The sequence below is a fragment of the Caretta caretta genome, chromosome 4 (assembly GCF_965140235.1).
Source record: "Caretta caretta isolate rCarCar2 chromosome 4, rCarCar1.hap1, whole genome shotgun sequence".
Classification (NCBI taxonomy): Eukaryota; Metazoa; Chordata; order Testudines; family Cheloniidae; genus Caretta; species Caretta caretta.
In genome coordinates, this window is record NC_134209.1 from 83,580,970 (window position 1) to 83,598,298 (window position 17,329).

The 17,329-nt window shown below is 38.1% G+C and overlaps 1 protein-coding gene across 12 annotated transcripts in view; it reads left to right on the top strand.

Moving 5' to 3' along the window:
• Positions 1–17,329, top strand: part of CEP44 (centrosomal protein 44) — a 43,653-nt gene that overhangs the window by 14,687 nt on the left and 11,637 nt on the right. For 9 of the 12 annotated variants that reach the window (XM_048847764.2, XM_048847768.2, XM_048847766.2 and 6 more), the window contains 5 exons: positions 3,153–3,303; positions 7,092–7,238; positions 9,022–9,129; positions 11,807–11,938; positions 12,431–12,640. In XM_048847764.2, coding sequence (XP_048703721.1) covers positions 3,153–3,303; positions 7,092–7,238; positions 9,022–9,129; positions 11,807–11,938; positions 12,431–12,640 — 748 coding nt within the window. The remainder of the gene's footprint in view (positions 1–3,152; positions 3,304–7,091; positions 7,239–9,021; positions 9,130–11,806; positions 11,939–12,430; positions 12,641–17,329) is intronic. The other 3 variants (XM_048847770.2, XM_048847771.2, XM_075127808.1) reach the window with 1 other exon arrangement.

Genomic DNA, 17,329 nt, shown 5'->3' on the forward strand with positions numbered 1-17,329 from the left:
GCAGTCATATTCTCATAAGCCTGTAATTTCTTCCCTTTCTAAAGTTAGACTGCCCTTCCCAAAGAGGCAGTATAGACCAACTTAAGCAGGCCAGCTATTGCAGCCTCAGATACAGAGACAGGAGGAGGAGGAAAATTATATGGAACAACATCTACAAGGGAAGGAACAACTTTTCCCTGCTTTAATTTCCTCATCCTTCCCCTAAGAGGCAGTAAGTACTCATTGGATAGCTTCAGGGTGTTCCAGGACTTCATCAAGCATATGGAAAAGACTGGAGATATTTCTGGAAGTGGTACAAGAGAAATATGACAAGCTTCTGGAGAGCTTGCACTCTTCCATACCTGGCAGGCAAGCAATGCTGACAAATGAGGAGGAGTTGTAGCCTGCAGAAGACCTTTGGCAGACTCCAGCCACACTCAAGTGTTCAGACAGAAGGAACAAAGTCTCTTCATATGCCTACTTAGATAGGGCTGTCCCATAACCATTGTTTAAGTAGGACTCCTTCTACCTACTTCTAAGCAAATGGACAACTGCTTGTTAGTCACCAAAAGTGGACAATCACTTGAAGAAAGGTTACTGTACCTTCAAGACACATTCTCCGAGATGCATTGTCCACCTGGATTCCATGACCTGCCTTCCTTTCTGGCTATTACAGAATCCCTGCTCCTCCAGGTTTGTGCATTGGTGAAGGAATCTGAGGGATGGTTGGGCTAATTGCCTTTTATGCCCTTGAATGGATGGAAGCACACTTCTAGGGCATATATGTGGCCTCAATTGATGCTGATCAAAAGAATCCAATCTCATGTGTATGGTGTTCATGTGCACCAACAGTAGAGTCTGTGGGCAAAAAATCTTCAAAAGACACAGTTTATCTAAGGTAAGTAACCATTTTTTAATAGAAGCCCAAAAATTGTAACAAAGGTATTGTAGCTAGATGGGTTCTTTGAATTATTACTAGACCTCCAAGATTGGTCAATGGATTAAATAAGCAAATGGAAAGTAATAAAGAATTTAGGCTTGTTTTAATAAATAGGTGAGTATTTGCAAGTGTTTATGCCTCTTTGTGGCCATAATCCCTTCTGAAAAGTCTTAAATTCCATCAGTTTTCAGGCTGAGTGCATATGGCTTCAATAAGACTGGCCTTTAATGTATTGATGAAGGAATAGTCCTTTTTGAAACACTTTTGTTGCCCACATAACAGTGTTTTGGGTATTGTAAGTAGTAGAATTCTTGATTACAGTAATTCTTTAATGAAACTGAAGGCAATTCATGTTAGTCTCACTATGATATTCCATTATTGCATTCTGCTTTTGTCTTTGTCGCTGCAATAGTAACTTTCTTTAATTTCAGGTAGGAGGGTATTCCAGTTACACAATGCTGATAATAGGGCTTCATTAATTCATTGCCTTTGGCCTCCTGCTCATCCACAAAAGGACTCGAGAGAGAGAGAGACTATAAGATGTCTGTGTATCTGCCTCTAGTCTTTGTGGTTTGCTGAAGCTGCAAAAAATATAAGAACTTAATAACAAAATGCAGTTTAATTACAGGTGTTAAGCAGAGCTTGAAAAATTTACCAGACCCCTATTATCTGAAGTGTAATCCAGATAGAAGGTAACAGCAAAGGATACACATCAGTGAGAATCAGGGCAAAGTGTTTTCAGTCTGGGTGGAAATCTGGCTTCATTGGATTAGCACCAAAGAACTGGAATGATATAAAGACACAAAACAAAAATAAAAATATTCAGAGACACTATAAAATACTTATTACAATAATAATCCCAGATACAAAGGCTGAATTTAGGTAAAGGTGAAGGACTATATTTCAGTTTCTGAGTACCGTCTTTCTTTTCTTTTCCAGTATTTAAATGGTAGGTCTAGATTTCTACACAAAATCTGTTTGCACAAGAGGTTTTCACTGTTCATTGTGTCAGTTTATAAAGTGTGGCAGTAAAATCGTGGACCATAGCTCAGAATAGTTTTGTTTAATTTAAAATCTATACTTTGTCCCACAAGCACAACACCAGTTCTTTGTGTGTGTGTTGCATATTTGGATTGGTTTGGTGGAAAATGGGAATAGGTACTGAAAAAGCAATTAAATTGGGTAAAAGTGTCCGTATTCAAGGTCAGGTAAAAGTGGTAATTTACACTCTACTAAACACTGGTCTTCGAACATCATATATGAGTGTCTTTTTCTATGAGGAATTAGTGTGGCTTATGAAATAAATTGCATAATATGTGCCTTGAATGTCCATTTTATAACTTTGAGAGTTTTTTAGATCTATTCTTTTCAGGAATTGTCTTTTCCAGAAGAAGTAAAAATCTCACTCTCTCTATTAAAATTTTGTTTATACCAGGGCTCTATTTCATATAGAGGAGCGCATTAAACGTCATATTCAATTACTTATGGGATATAAATTTAGGATTATATACTCCCCACAGTGCATAGTAAAATGCATGCTGATGTCCCTAGGAAGTTTGTAGAGGAATCAAGACAATGATGTGGCCATTAGTTTGTAACTAAACGTTTGGCTATTTTGTTCAGTGCATTATGGTCACATTTACTTCCCAGTGACAAGATCTGCTCCCATTTGGGCCACTGTTATTTCTGCCCTTTGTTTCTTTTCTTTCCCATCCTTCCTCTTCTCCGTCTTTGTGAGCCCTCGGCTTTCTCTGCATTTCCTTCTGTTCAGGAACTTCCAGTTTCAGACCCAGTGTGCTTCACTCCCTCCTATTTCTGCATTTCATCTGCTAAAATGCTCAATATAAAATACTTTAATGTTGACAGTGAAGTATCATTGTATCATTTTAGAGTTGAAACTCCAGTATGATTCATAGGGAGAGAGGAGTGAGAGTCAATTTCAGGCTGTCTTCAGACTCACGCAAACTTCACTGAATCAGGTGACCTTCTAAACATGAACCATGTTTTTATCTCTGAAGCCAAGAGAGCTAGAAACTTACTTAAAAAGAAAAAAAGAAAAAAAAAAAAGGGGCGGGGTGGGGGAAGGAAGCTGAGCTTCGACACAGTTTAGATACATCTTGTGGGCCACACAGATATACCTTACAGGTTGTATGTTTGACACCACTGGTTTATACTGATTGTTGAGTATTTACTTCCATTTACTGTGCAAAATACTTCTCCTTTTTTTCCCCAGCAGTTTTGTAAAGGGTGATGCAGCTGCGTTTTTACCCATCATCAGTTATTCCTTCACATCCTTCTCAACTTACATAGCAGAACTTTTGGTGGAATCTGATGTAGAGCTCACGGCTAAAAGCGATTTGCGTTTTATTGAAGCTATCTATAAGGTATCTAACTTTATGTTCATTGAACAAGAAAAGCAGTTTTTAAGTATGACCTGATACTTACATGGCCAAACATTTAATATGCGTCTCTGCTGGCTAATAGAATAATTTTGGAAATGGAAATATTGGTGACGCAATCATTTGGTAACTCCTGCACAAGAGGTTTGTCTAAACTTAGCTGTGTTGATTTGTAAAGCATATTCAATGTGTCTTCTGCTTGGTGTCTAGAGTCAAGATTTCAGAAGAGTCATGACCTGTATGTGGCAGGTCCAAATTTTGATTTATAACTTAATGAAAACAGTGAAGGTTGATATTAGCTCAACTTTACTCTTTGGCTGATACTATTATTGTTTGTATTATTGTAGTTGCTAAGCCCGCCAGTCATGGACTAGGACTCATTGTGCTGGATCCTGTACAGACAGAGAACAATCCCTGCCCCAAAGAGCTTACACCAAAGTGTAAGACAAGCGACAACAAATAGGTACAGGCAGATTGATAGAATACAGGGGAAAAATGAGACAGTAGTGGTCAGAATGAGAAGCTGTGGTATCAACATATCAGAAGCCTAGCCAGTGTCAAGTTATTAGCAAATACTGTGAAATATTTTTCTATTAAATGACATCTTAAATCAACAGACTGTAGATATGTAAGCTTACCTGAAACATTCATTGTGCAATGTATTATGCTGCCTAAAGTTGACTGAGTGTGTGTCTTATTGCCACTGAGGAAATTAAAACCAATTCTAAGTGTTCATTTTGCAAACAACTGTTCTTGAGTTGTTCTTATGATGTACCTTTCACACTGGTGTCTATAACTAAGCTACATGAAAATTTGATCTTTTTGATACTTCCCCAGTAATCTCATCAAGAGTATTAGAAATTCTGTACAATCTTAATATTAAAGATACATTAGATTTAAAAATCTAAGAATTACTTGCATCATATCCCGATTATTTTACTGTTGATCTAGTTTATAATAATTGGAGAAATTACAATTTGCTACTTAAAGTTGTTTTATATCAATCCTCATGGTAAGTATTGAGTAGAGGGAATAATGCCAAACTCTGTGGCTGGAGGGAAGTATAGGTTAGAGAATACATTGTGTAGGAAAAACTGTGCACCATAGGTTACAATAACATAAGGAATATTTAAGAGTTGCTATTTCATATATAAAAACACATTTCACTCTTACATGCTAATTAAATGAAAGTGAGCTGGCTAAAGCTCAGCACAGACAAGAATGAGAAGATGATGTTGGCTGCAGGAAGCAATTGGAGGAGAGGATGGATGTAATATTGGTTTCCTTGCTTGAAAGAGTGTCTGCCATGAGCTAACTTGGTTTGCAACTATGGATGATTTTGGACACCCTCCCTCCCCATGGTTGCAGTGAGGTGATTCTATAGTACTAAACCAGTCAACTTTTTACAATCTGGTTCTGACTAAGAGGTTATGAATTCTCCTTTTGAAGACAGACCTTGCCACTGTTACCCACATCTGTTACTGTAAGATTAGACTTTTGCAATAGACTGTACTTGGTGCTACACCTTAAAAGAGTTTGTAGGCTGAAACTGGTGCAGAACACAATAGTGGGTCATTATTGAGCAGAACATCTCATTAGGAGCATGTGACACCAGTTCATTGAGATCTGTGCTGTCTGTCTGGTCTCCAGTTAGTTTAAGGTGTTGGCTATGATCTCTAAAGTCCTAAATGGCCTGCAATCTGCATATCTTGGGGATCCCTTTTTTCCCAGTGGCATACTGCCACGGTTGCAGTCAGCTGTGGTGCACAAGTGGGATTTCAACTTATAAAAAGATGGGGGGTTGTGTGTGAGACGTTGTGTGTGGGCTCCATGGCTCTGGAAGTTGCTCCCTCACCTTGGTCCAAAATAGCTTGATTTTGGGTAATCCTATGGGCTTTCCTCTGGCTTTTGGAGTGTGTTGAGGGTATACTCCTTACATTATGAAGGGATGAAAAGGAGCTTTTTTATAGGTGCCTGGCCAGTTCTTTTCTGATTGACTGCTTAATGCTTCTGGTGTTACTAACTGAGGGTGTCTCTTCACTGCAGCTGGGACCGTACTTCCTTGTTCAGGTAGACAGTAGGTTAGCACACTAAAAGTATCAGTACTTGGGTGGCTAGCCCTATTGCTGCCCATGCTGCTGCTGCAGCCACACTGCTATTTTTAGGATGCTTGCTTGAGCAGAGCTAGCAAGTGTCGGTCTACCTGAAAACATGCTTTCAGCTGCAGTGTACATGTACCCTGAGAGCTAGGCTGTTAAGCCTGTAAATGCATCCTCTTTTTATATTTTTATTCTTTTAAAATTGAAATAAAATCTGAACAGCAGTTATTAATTTTTAACTTTGTCTTATATGGTTAGGTAATAAATATTGTAATGTAATTTGTTGCTAGCTGGTTTGTTAATGTGTGTTTCAGTTTAATCTAAAGATTGTACACAAAAATCTTCCCATCAAGTTTGTGTTCATAATGTTCTGCTTAATGAATATCCAAGATTTCTAACCTTTAGATCTTGATTCAAACTGAATCAAACTATCAGCTGTTTTTACAAGGGTTTTTTTTCCCCCTCATGGAATTGAATAGACTAATTTGTCAAGTTATTTTTTTGAAAGTTTCTTTATAGATAGTTTTAAACCTTCCAAATTTTAAGTCATCATGTTTTAAACATAAATATGAAAATTTACAGGGATTTCTGCTTGTTATATACAGACTGAGGTATAGGTTTTTCACTGGTACAGACTGTAATTATCCTTAAATTACCCTATAAATATGTCGTATACCTGGGTTAAAAGTAGGTGTGTGGTGCCATCTTAGTTAAGACACTTTACAAAGGTGTGGGTTGTTTTTTTGTTGTTGGGTTTTTTGCTTTTTTGGGGGGGTGGGGGGCTGGGGGTCTTTTGTTGTGAGGGGAAAATACTCAAATGTAGGTTTTTAGCTGGGTAGAGATGTGCTGCCCATTTTAACATTAAGTAAAAATATGGTTTCAATTCTCATATTCCTGTAAGTGTCAGTTATTGTTGAAATAAACATCATACTGATATCAATAGATTAAGAATAAAAATATTTGACTTTTGCAGAGCTTTATATTTAATCCAAAGAGGTTCACATAAATCCTTTTGTCAGATTTTTTAAGGTGTTCTGTGAAATTCTGCTTTTTTGTTATAGCAATGCACTTCACTACATAACACTACACTTCGTATCTATGATTCTGTACATTTTCTAATTATAAGGGGATTTAAGCGCTATAATAGGTTTGTATGGGAGGTTGTAGAATCCCCGTAATTGGAAATTTTTTAAAACAAGCCAGACAAACACCTGTCATGGATGGTCTAGGTTTACTTGGTTCTTCCTCAGTGCAGGGGGCTGGATTTGGTGACCAATTGAGGTCCCTTCCAGGCCTTCACTTCTATGATTTTATGATTCTCTCTCTCTCTAGAGCTGAAACAAATAAAACTGTTTTTACTGTGCATTCTTATTTCTGGAACTCTCCAAAACTTTTTTCCAAACTTGCTTAGTTATTTAGACATGTATTATGTTTGGTATTTGTATTTGCTTTTGTTTTTTAAGGAGTGATTTGATTTAAGAGTGCCTGTTAGATTGGCATATGATGGGAGTTCCAATTATGGGGGCAGCTTAGAATATACAAAGACCAACATGTGAAAAGATTCACTGGCAAAAGCTAAGGGGGCAAAAGGGGCAATTGTGCAAAAATATAGTTTCTACAGAACAGAGAATATACAGAGGTTTGGGAAACTAATTAAGTTTTACTCTCTTGCAGCTACTTCGAGATCAGTTTCAATACAAACCAGTTTTAACAAAACAGCAGTTTCTCCAGTGTGGCTTTGCAGAAAGGAAAATACAGATTGTTTGTGACATTATCAGTGCTGTGATGAAAAAGCATAAGGAATTAAGTAATATGAATAAGGTACTGAGCAGGGTGATACTTCAGATATGATTTACAGTTTTTGAGAAAAAGATTAACTATATTTTGTAACATATTTCAGTTCAAATGTTGCTTTAACTAGAAAAAGAACTATGATAATGATCACTGAAGTTAGAATAGGGAGGAAAACTGTAAATCGGAGTCCATCCCCTTACAAATTCAGTATGTACTCTCCCAATATACAGGATGTATCAGATATTTAAGTGATTCTGCACTTGTTGCTAGCCAAAGGACCTAGACCAGGGGTTCTCAAACTTCATTGCACTGCGACCCCCTTCTGACAAGAAAAATTACTATACGACCCCAGGAGGAGGGACCAAAGTCTGAGCCCGCTCAAACCCCGCCATCCTGTGTGTGTGTAGGGGGGAACATAGCCAAAGGGCTTCAGCCAAAGGGTGGCGGGAGCCCTGTAACCTGAGCCCCATCACCCAGGGTTGAAGCCCTCAGATTTTGGCTTCAGCCCCACATAGTGGGACTCGGGCTCCAGCAAGTCTAACGCCAGCCTTGGCAACCCATTAAAATGGGGTTGCGATCCAGTTTCAGAACCACTGACATAGACATATTAACATTTTGTAGTGAACATAGAAAATTTCAAGCAAAGATAAATTCACGCCTATTAACAATAAGTTTCATGTACTCTGTTACGCTTCTGGATGTAGTGAGAATACCATTGCAAAACAGTTCATTGTACTTCTGGAACAACTGTTAAGGTAGATAGGAACAAAAATTGAACATTTGCTCGTTTGGAGTGGGGATTTTTTTTTTTTTTTTTTTTTTTTAATTTTCTGAAAAATGTGACACTAACAGTACAGTGTTCGAAAACAAACTTTTAAGTCCAAGCATTTGCAACAAATTGTGTGGCTGTATATATTCTTACAGCTTGTATGTGAGTTTTAGTTGGATTTCACAATACACATTTTGGGTCTTATTTATATATAGATCTTAATATATATCGATTTAGTATTAGGGCAAGTAAGAAATCTAACATATCAGTTGATACTGGGTGTATGGGCAAGTTCCTTTCAGAAAAGAAATTTGAAACTTGCTCCTCTCTCCTACGAATTTGTAGGATATAGATAGTGGTGGCCAAAGTGCAGCTCGCGGAGCCCTCCATTGCCCCCCGGTCCCATTCTCTGCCTACCAGACTGGGGGGACAGGAAGAGCTCGGGGCTTCAGCCCCACAGGAGGCACCTGCCTCCCGCAGAGCAGAATTCCTTAGCCCCACCACACTGCTGCAGAGCAGGAGCCCTGTAGGGCTGAAGCTCTGAACCCTGGCAGGCACGCCCGGCTCTTGAACTTCTGAAGATTATCACATGTGGCTTGGAGGATCAGTAAGTTTGGCCACTCCTGATATAGATAATCATTGCATGTAACACTAGCGTTAAGAAGTTCTATTCTATGCATTTGTAACTTGTGACCCTTATTGCTATAAGGATATATTTTTCTACATTTTTTTTTTTTTTAAAAATCAGTGTTAAATACCTTACAAATATTTTTTTCTTTTATATCCATGATCAGGCTAGACCCAGCTTCATATGTGCAAAATGTGGTTTGTACATTAGATTCATTTTCAGGTGTTTGATTTATCCACTATTAGCATTCTTAATTTCATATTTTTTTCTATTTTTGGTCAACATTTTATCATGAAAAAATCTAAATGTGTTTCATATGTATGATATACAATCGGATCATATAGTGATAATTTTTAACAGTTTATTTCAGGGGGAAAATGACTGCTAATGTGGGTTTTTTGTTTATTTTGAAGGCCAAATCTCAAACAAGAAAAAAAACCAGGTCTTTAAAATCTGAGTCACAGGCAAATTGTGAGAAACTTCTTGCTGTTCCTGTTTGCAGGACTGCGATTTCTCAGCAGGTATGAAATAGAAAGAAAATTGTTTGCTTTTTTATGTATACAGTTTAAAGTTCTTTGACACTGGTGATATTAACAAATCAGATTAGGGCTGATCTGCAGTTGTTCAGCCAGCCAGTACCTTCCTAGAATGTAAGCTTTCACTTAAAATAAACAAAAACAAAAACTTCAGTTGTGAAGATAAGTGTAAAAACAAGATGGAAACAGATGTAAAGAGTGGCTCTGAGAAATGTGCTCTGCTTCAGTTCACACTGAAGTCTAATGATGGTATTTAAAGTATCATTATAATTTAACTGTTCTATTGGTGATCAAATTGCAAGAAAGGAGAGGCATAAACATAATCTATTGATGGTGGGAAGAACTTGGGCTGTGAATGTAGTCTGAACTCTTTCCAATCTGACCATAGGTAATGCTACAATAATCTGTCATCAGAAATACTTTTTGATATTCTGCCAAAATCTGAAAATGTCTCTTCATAACACATTTCTCATTTCTCAGTACTGTATGTTTGATCTACTAGCCTCTGCTACTGAGGGAGGCAAAGAGGTTTTACTCTTATTCTTTGCCATAGAGGCAGCAAAGTTACACCCTGCAGAACTTTACAGAACTGTAATTGCTTAGTAAATCCAGACAGTCTCTGCTCAATGCCAGAACATAGCACCACTAACTGTTAAAATCTGTCCCTGTCACAAAGATTACCTGCTTCTGGTGTGATTTACCACCTGGCCATACCCTTTCTGGATGATAAAGTAGAATGGGGAACATGTGGGACTCCTATGGACAGATAATCCACATCTGCTTTGAAGAGAGGAATCTATCAGCCGCACTAAAATATGCATTAATCAACTAGCATTGAAGAAACCATTGATTGATGATTGCAACTCTGCAAACCGTTGACCATTAGTTACCTCCCTTTTTAACGTATGCTAATTGAGAAGCTAGCAGAGAAGTCTCCAGATCTACCTTTCAGCTGCCAGTGTTCTGGGTCCTTTTCATTTCAGCTTTTGGCCAGTGCATAATACAGGAAAAGAGCTTATTGCTATGGACAGGAGTAGGTCTTCTATCATAGACAAGAGAAATTGATTCCTATTCATTTTGCTAAATTTCTTGTGACACTTGATACTATTGATCACCCAGTACACCTGTCCAGTCTCCAAGAGATTTCAGGGGAAAATGGAAGTACTCTAAAATGGCTCAGATTCTTATCGTGCTGAAATCAGAAGGTCATCATGGACACCTGCTCTTCCACTTCCAAAGCCATCACCTCTGGAGTCCCACAGTGCACATGATTCTTCCCTTTATTATTCTGTCACCAATAGGAAGCCATCAAGGGAATGTGTACACTGCAATTAGACACCTGTAGCTGACTGGGTCTCTGGCCAATGGACTGTTTAATTATGGTGTAGACATTTGGGCTTGGGCAGCAGACTGAGCTCTGGGACTCTCCCACCTTGTAGGATTCTAGAGCCTGGGTTCCAGCCTGAGCCCGAATATCTACACTGCAACTAAACAGCCCCTTGGCCCAATCCCTGCAAACCTGAGCCAGGTGGTACGAGCCAGCTGCTCGTACCACCTGGCTTTAAATTGCGCTATAGACATACCTTGAGAGATTTCTTAAAACAGGCTGAAGTGCAGGTAGTACATGAATGACACCTCAAGTTCTCTTCCAGCCATATGTTTCTATGATATGTATAATGACAGGTTTCAGAGTAGCAGCCGTGTTAGTCTGTATTCGCAAAAAGAAAAGGAGTACTTGTGGCACCTTAGAGACTAACAAATGCCACAAGGTGCCACAAGTACTCCTTTTCTTTTTATGATATGTATGTGACTTCCACACTTGATTATTGTAACTTGTACCTTGTAATGAAGCCACGCAGCCTGAAAAAGTTCAACTGATATAAAATGCAAAAGTTCATTTGCTTAGCAGTGCACATTACCATGAGCACGTCACTTTGGTGTTCTGCTTTTTCCACTGGCTTCCCACTGATTAGAGTACAGTTCAAGGTCTGTGTCCCCTTCATGAGCCTGGACCTAGCTACCAGTGAGCGTGCCCTTCCCTCCACAACTGTGACTTCCCATGACTTCTAAGTTCCGTTGGAACAATAAAATTCTTAAGCAGTAGAGTGAGAGACTTGTGAGCCTTTGAAATCGGAACATTCAGAGGAGATGGGCTTACACAATGGAACTCTTGTGAGAAGTAAGAGACCTTGCTGTGCTCAGAAAGAAATGTAAAACTCATCTTTTGACTTGGCTTTCCCTCAGTAAGTCTACCTAGGGGGAAAAAAAATAAACAAAACCACCTAATCAAGCTATTTTTCTAGAGGAAAAGGAGAGATGTTTGACTTTAAATATGTGGGAGGCAATAGCGGTGATGAGCCATATGATTCTGAAAAGATTATCAAGGATCACTTTGTTTTTGTTTTAACAGTTTAAAATAGGGATCGGCAACCTTTGTCACAGCCCGTCAGGTTTGTTTACCTGCAGCGTCCACAGGTTCGGCCGATCGCAGTTCCAGGCCAATGGGGGCTGCGGGAAATGGTGCAGGCCAAGGGATGTGCTGGCCACTTGGGTGTATCGATAAAAGCAAAATAATTAAATGCAGAACATTGTACATTTAGTTGTCAAGAATGTTTTTGTTGTAATAAATCGTACATGTGGATTATTGTTTTTACATACAAAGAAACCTCAAGTGGAACGTCACCCAGATAATGAAGTTAATGTGCATGTCTATGAGACCGCCATTCCAGTAGATGGAGATAGCGAAGAAGAATCCTGTGTATCTGATGATGTTTTGGAAGTTGTGTGTGAACAAGTAAGAATTTGAATTTTAAAATGTAGAGTTTGGTATGATAGCCTAAGTGGCTTCCAAACATCTTTTTTGATTTTTCTCAAAATTAAACTTGATCTATAAGCATATAATACATGTGTAAAGAACATTGGTAGTACAATTGTACTACTTGTTAAGAGGAGAAGAGGTACAACAAACCTGTGGGAATAGTCATATTGGTTGGTCTTGTCTTGATTATTATTTCAGTATAAAGCACCCCCAGTTGCCCCACAACTTCAGAGTCAGCTGGCTGGTTTCTGGCAAGTGTCTCTAATATGCAAACTTTTTGCATAAAGCAGTTCACAGCAATTTCTGAAGGTAAAAGCATTCATACTGTGACTCATCACAATGGTTGACATGAACAGTTTTTCTTCCCCGCTAGGTCAACACTTCTGCACAAGTCTATATCACGTCTGTCCAATTGTATTTATGCCTAAAATTAGAGAAAGTAAAATCTATTATTGTCCTTATTTCAAGGCCACAGAAGATCATAGTCAAATGGAGCTGCTAAAGAGCCAGCTTGCTGATTGCCAAGAAAAACTTCATAAGCTAAGTTGGATGGAAGATAAACTACATATTTTAGAAGAGAGACTTCAAGGGAAGGTGATTATAGATGAGAAGGACTGGAATAATCTCCTAAGCCGGGTCTTGCTCCTTGAAACAGAACTGATGTTGCAGTCAAAAAAGGTATATTTTTACCATAAAGCTTCTATTTTATTAGGGAGGTAGAATCTGTAGCAGGGTGGATTGATTTTAAATTGGAGGTTTTAATCATATTTAGCATTTGTATGCTATTTGCCTAAAGAAAGGATGATTCTTATTGGTTGGTATAACCATCAAAATATGTTGTTTTGCACCTAAGTATGTAGAACCTTAGAGTTACGAACATCAGAGTTACGAACTGACCAGTCAACCACACCCCTCACTTGGAACCAGAAGTACACAATCAGGCAGCAGCAGAGACACCCCACCCCACAAAAAAGCAAATACAGTACAGTAATGTGCTAAACGTAAACAACAACAAAAAGGACAGTTTAAAAAATATTGACAAGGTAAGGAAATTATTTCTGTGCTTGTTTCATTTAAATTAAGATGGTTAAAAGCAGCATTTTTCTTCTGCATAGTAAGGTTTCAAAGCTGTATTAAGTCAATATTCAGTTGTAAACTTTTGAAAGAACAACCGTAACGTTTTGTTCAGAGTTGTGAACATTTCTCGAGGGGGTTCGTAACTCTGATGTTCTACTGTGTAGCCTAGTACTACTTTTGCTAAACAGGGAAATACACTGTATCTGTGCACATTTAAGCAATTATAAAGCTTGACATACATTTATTCAAATTCTTAATTTTTACTACTTTGTTAGAAAACGGCGAATGAGGCAATTCTTTTCTACTAGATTAATTTTTTTACTTGTGATTTGCATCAAGATACATGTAGATGAAAATTGTAATGCAATTCAAAATATACTAAAACAGTATTCAAAATTTGTTTGCTAGAAAAAAAGTACTTCAGAAAAAAAGTAATTTTTTTTTATCAAAACCTGTTTTGCATTTAAAACTGAATTGTGAAACAAAGGACATTGTGATAAATGAAGGGTGGGGGTAGCTTGCTTTTATGGACACCCAGCCAGCCAGTTAGCTATAAGATCCCTCTTGATTGCTGTTCTCAACTTACTTTACCTGTAAAGGGTTAACAGAGTTCCTCAGGTAAAGGAAAAGGAGTGGGCACCTGACCAAAAGAGTCAATGGGAGGGCTAGAACTTTTTAAAAGGGGGGGTGGTGGGACGGGACGGGACGGACCTTCCCTTTCTTTGTGTGTTGTGTCTCTCCGGGAAAGAGGGGAACAGAGGGCAGCAGGAATGCTGTGTAAGGCTTGAACCAGACATAAAAATTCATCTTCCATACCTAGAAGAAATTATTGAACAGAGCATGTTTAAATAGATGCAATTAGGGTTGTTTTGTTTTTTGGCTTGTGGATTTCCTCTGTGCTAACCCCAGATGCTTTTGTTTGCTTGTATCCTTTAAGCTGAACCCCCAAGAAAACTATTTTGGGTGCTTAATTTTTGTAATTGTTTCTTTTAAGATCTAGCAAAAAGCCTAAGTTCCAGATATATTTTTTTTCCTTTTTGTTTTAAATAAAATTTACCTTTTTTTAAGAATCAGGATTGGATTTTTGGTGTCCTAAGAGGTTTGTGCATGTTGTTTGATTAGCTAGTAGCCACAGCTAATGTCCTTTGTTTTCTTTCTCAGCTCTTTTGGGGGAGAGGAAGGGCTTGAGGGTATCCCACAGGGAGGAATTCCCAAGTGCTCCTTCCTGGGTTCATAGGGTTGTTTTTTTGGTAGTTTTTTTTTTTTTTGCATTTGGGTGGTGGCAGCTTTTACCGAGCCAAGGTCAGAGAAAAGCTGTAACCTTGGGAGTTTAATGCAAGCCTGGAGTCGCATGTATTAATTTTTAGAATCCTTGCAGGTTCCTACCTTCTGCACTCAAAGTGACAGAGTGGGGATTTAGCAGACGTATTATCTATAGTTATCTATATCTATTATCTATGGTATATCTGATTGTTTCATAGACTCGTAGAGTATGTCTACACTGTAATAAAAGACCCATGCCACAGCTGCAGGGCAGGGTCTGTTTACTTGGGCTTGCGGGACTTGGTTTATGGGCCTGTAGAATTGCTGCATAGATGTCCGGGCTCGGGCTGGAGGCTGGGTCTGGGGCAAGGATCTTACCACTCGGCCCCCAGCCTGACCCCCAGTGTCTATGCAGCAGTTTTATAGTCCCGTAGTCTGAGCCCTGCGAGCTTGAGTCAGCTGACCCGGCCCAGCCATAGGTGTTTAATTGTGTATAGACATATCCAGAGATTCTGGTCACTGTGTCCTTCAAGATTTTAGAGCTAGTAGATCTCATCCTCACACCTTGTTTTTATTCGTACATTGGAAGAGAAAAGCAAAGAGTTTCTTCTTCTTCAACTTACTTCTAATGACCTAGTGATTAAACTGAAATTGTTGAATAAATTGAAATGGAAAGAGTGTTCTTTCTGTACTTACAGAAGAGATTACTGCTGTCAAAAGCTAGGTTAGCATTTCAACATATTAAATGGTTCCAGGTGACTCGCACCACTTCAGTGGCTTGACTTTCTTTACAACTTCAGCAACAAACACATGCTGCTTAAATACTACCTTTTCATTCAATTTAAATGATTTAAATAGACTTTAGTAAGGTTAAGCCTGATGTAGGTTTTCGTAATTTCAAATTTCATTGTCAATAGGTTTATTTTTAAAAAGAAAAATGTATTTAATTTTAAATTTTAAAATGGTTTTGATTAAAAAAAAACATTTTGTCTACTCTGATCTATACTAATATTTAGCAATTAGAATATCTACTATTTGTAAGGTGATGTGTTGCCATGATCACATGACAAAATTTTAAACAAGGCAGAAACCTCAATTTCCTCATGAGCCCGCTATTCCTCCTCTTTCCCAATTGCGCTCTCTCCCCCTTCCGGGGCCCCCTGTTTCCCTCTCATCCAAAAAAAAGTTAGTGGCTTATTACTGAAAAGTGCACAGCTATTTCTTCAGGACTTGTGGAACAGCACTGTGCATTGTAATGGAGTTTCCCAGAAGGAGCCTGCAGACCCTGAGGGAACTACAGAAATAGCTCTGCAGTTTATCAATGATAGCCACTGTGTGAGTATGTGGTACTAATACATTTACTGAAGGAATGCAATTACAGTTTGAGTGGTTGCTATTGTGTTATGAAAAAAATCAGCCTGCTTAGTGGCACGTGGTTTTTCTCTTACTCTGTCTCATCCTACCCAGTTGGATTTTCTCCCTGTTACTGTAATAATTTATATGAGACAGCCAAAGTACCATTGATGAAGCTGAATACTATTTAATTTCCCAAGGCAAGGTATATCATATTTTGAAAATAGAGAATCTTTTTACAAGAACTTCTTGAAAAGGTTAGACTTTCATTCTGTTTAGCATTATCTGGTTTCACACTAGACATCTTCATTTCTGATTGTAGAAAAATGCACTATTTCATATCTTCAGGCACACCATCTAGAAACTAGATGCAAAATTAAGAATGAGAATTCAGCAGATGGTTTACTCAGTACTGTGGGAAACTTGCTTCATTCATTGGGCAAGTTTCTAATTGATCATCATCTTACTGATTTCTGATTTAGTGGTTGGCATTTCTCCAATTCTTTCACTCCTTGTTGGTGACATCAGGTAAACTTTCTAAATGCACATGAGATTTAGTGACGTCACTATACTGGGTATGTTTAACATGCCACAGCAAATCAGCATTTTTCCTCAAAGGAGTGTATTTTTTTTTTTTTTAACTTTAAAAGCTTTTGAGAGGTAGGGTGTGTGGGTGTGTTTATAAAAATAAACATATTGAAAAAGTTTATATACATCTAATGCTAGTTTTCACAGCACAGTATATTTGTGAATATGTGTTCAGGATCTTCCTGTAATGCTGTAAATTACAGTCCTCAAAATACTTCAGTTATTGTGAAAAGCTGTCCAAAAGTTGAAAATCTTTGCAAAAAAATACTTAACTGATGATGCAGTGTCTTGCAGAAGTGTTAGAATGTTGTCAGTCACACTATTTTGTTTGGTTGTAGAAAGTTGTAGATGTCCTTGGTGTTATAAACATATAATATGGTTCTCATTATACATTTATTGAAAACGCATTGTTTATCTAAAAGAGATTGGGTGGGGGATAAATGAGGAAAACTGCCATCTCTCCATGGTGTTTCAAGATGCTCACTTAATAAAATGTAAAAGAAAATTCAATGGCTCAAAGGATGAATATGGAGCTTTTCAATTCTAGATCATGTCTGAATTTGTCTCAGGTCAGTAGTGACTGAAATGTGATACCATCCGATGTCTACTAATCAGTCATTGTGGATGAATTTGGTCTTATTTCTCAGTGTCTGTCCAAATTGCACAGCCATTGTTAACAGTTTGTTACCCTTGCTAGCGCTCTCAGGAAGCCAAGGATTGGATGAGCATAAAGAGAATTGCCCTGTCTTTCACAGGTCACTTGTTGAGCCACATTGTGGTGGAAACAGTGTGAAAAAGCTGGCCCTCAACTAGCCCAGCTGTACCCGTTCTGTGGCTTGATAAATGCCTTCTAATCTGGAACTTTTCAATACCACTAAACCCAGTTAAAACAATAGATAAATATAGATAAATATTCATTATTTTGCACTATACTGTGGATTAGACTAGCCTGATATTTATTTGCCACTTAAATATTTTAACAGTAGTACCGTTTTTGAAAACTTCTAACCAGATTGTTTCTTTTTAGTCTAAACTATTGTTGTAAGAGCAGGAGTACACAAAAACAAGTTTGATTTTCGTTTGTGT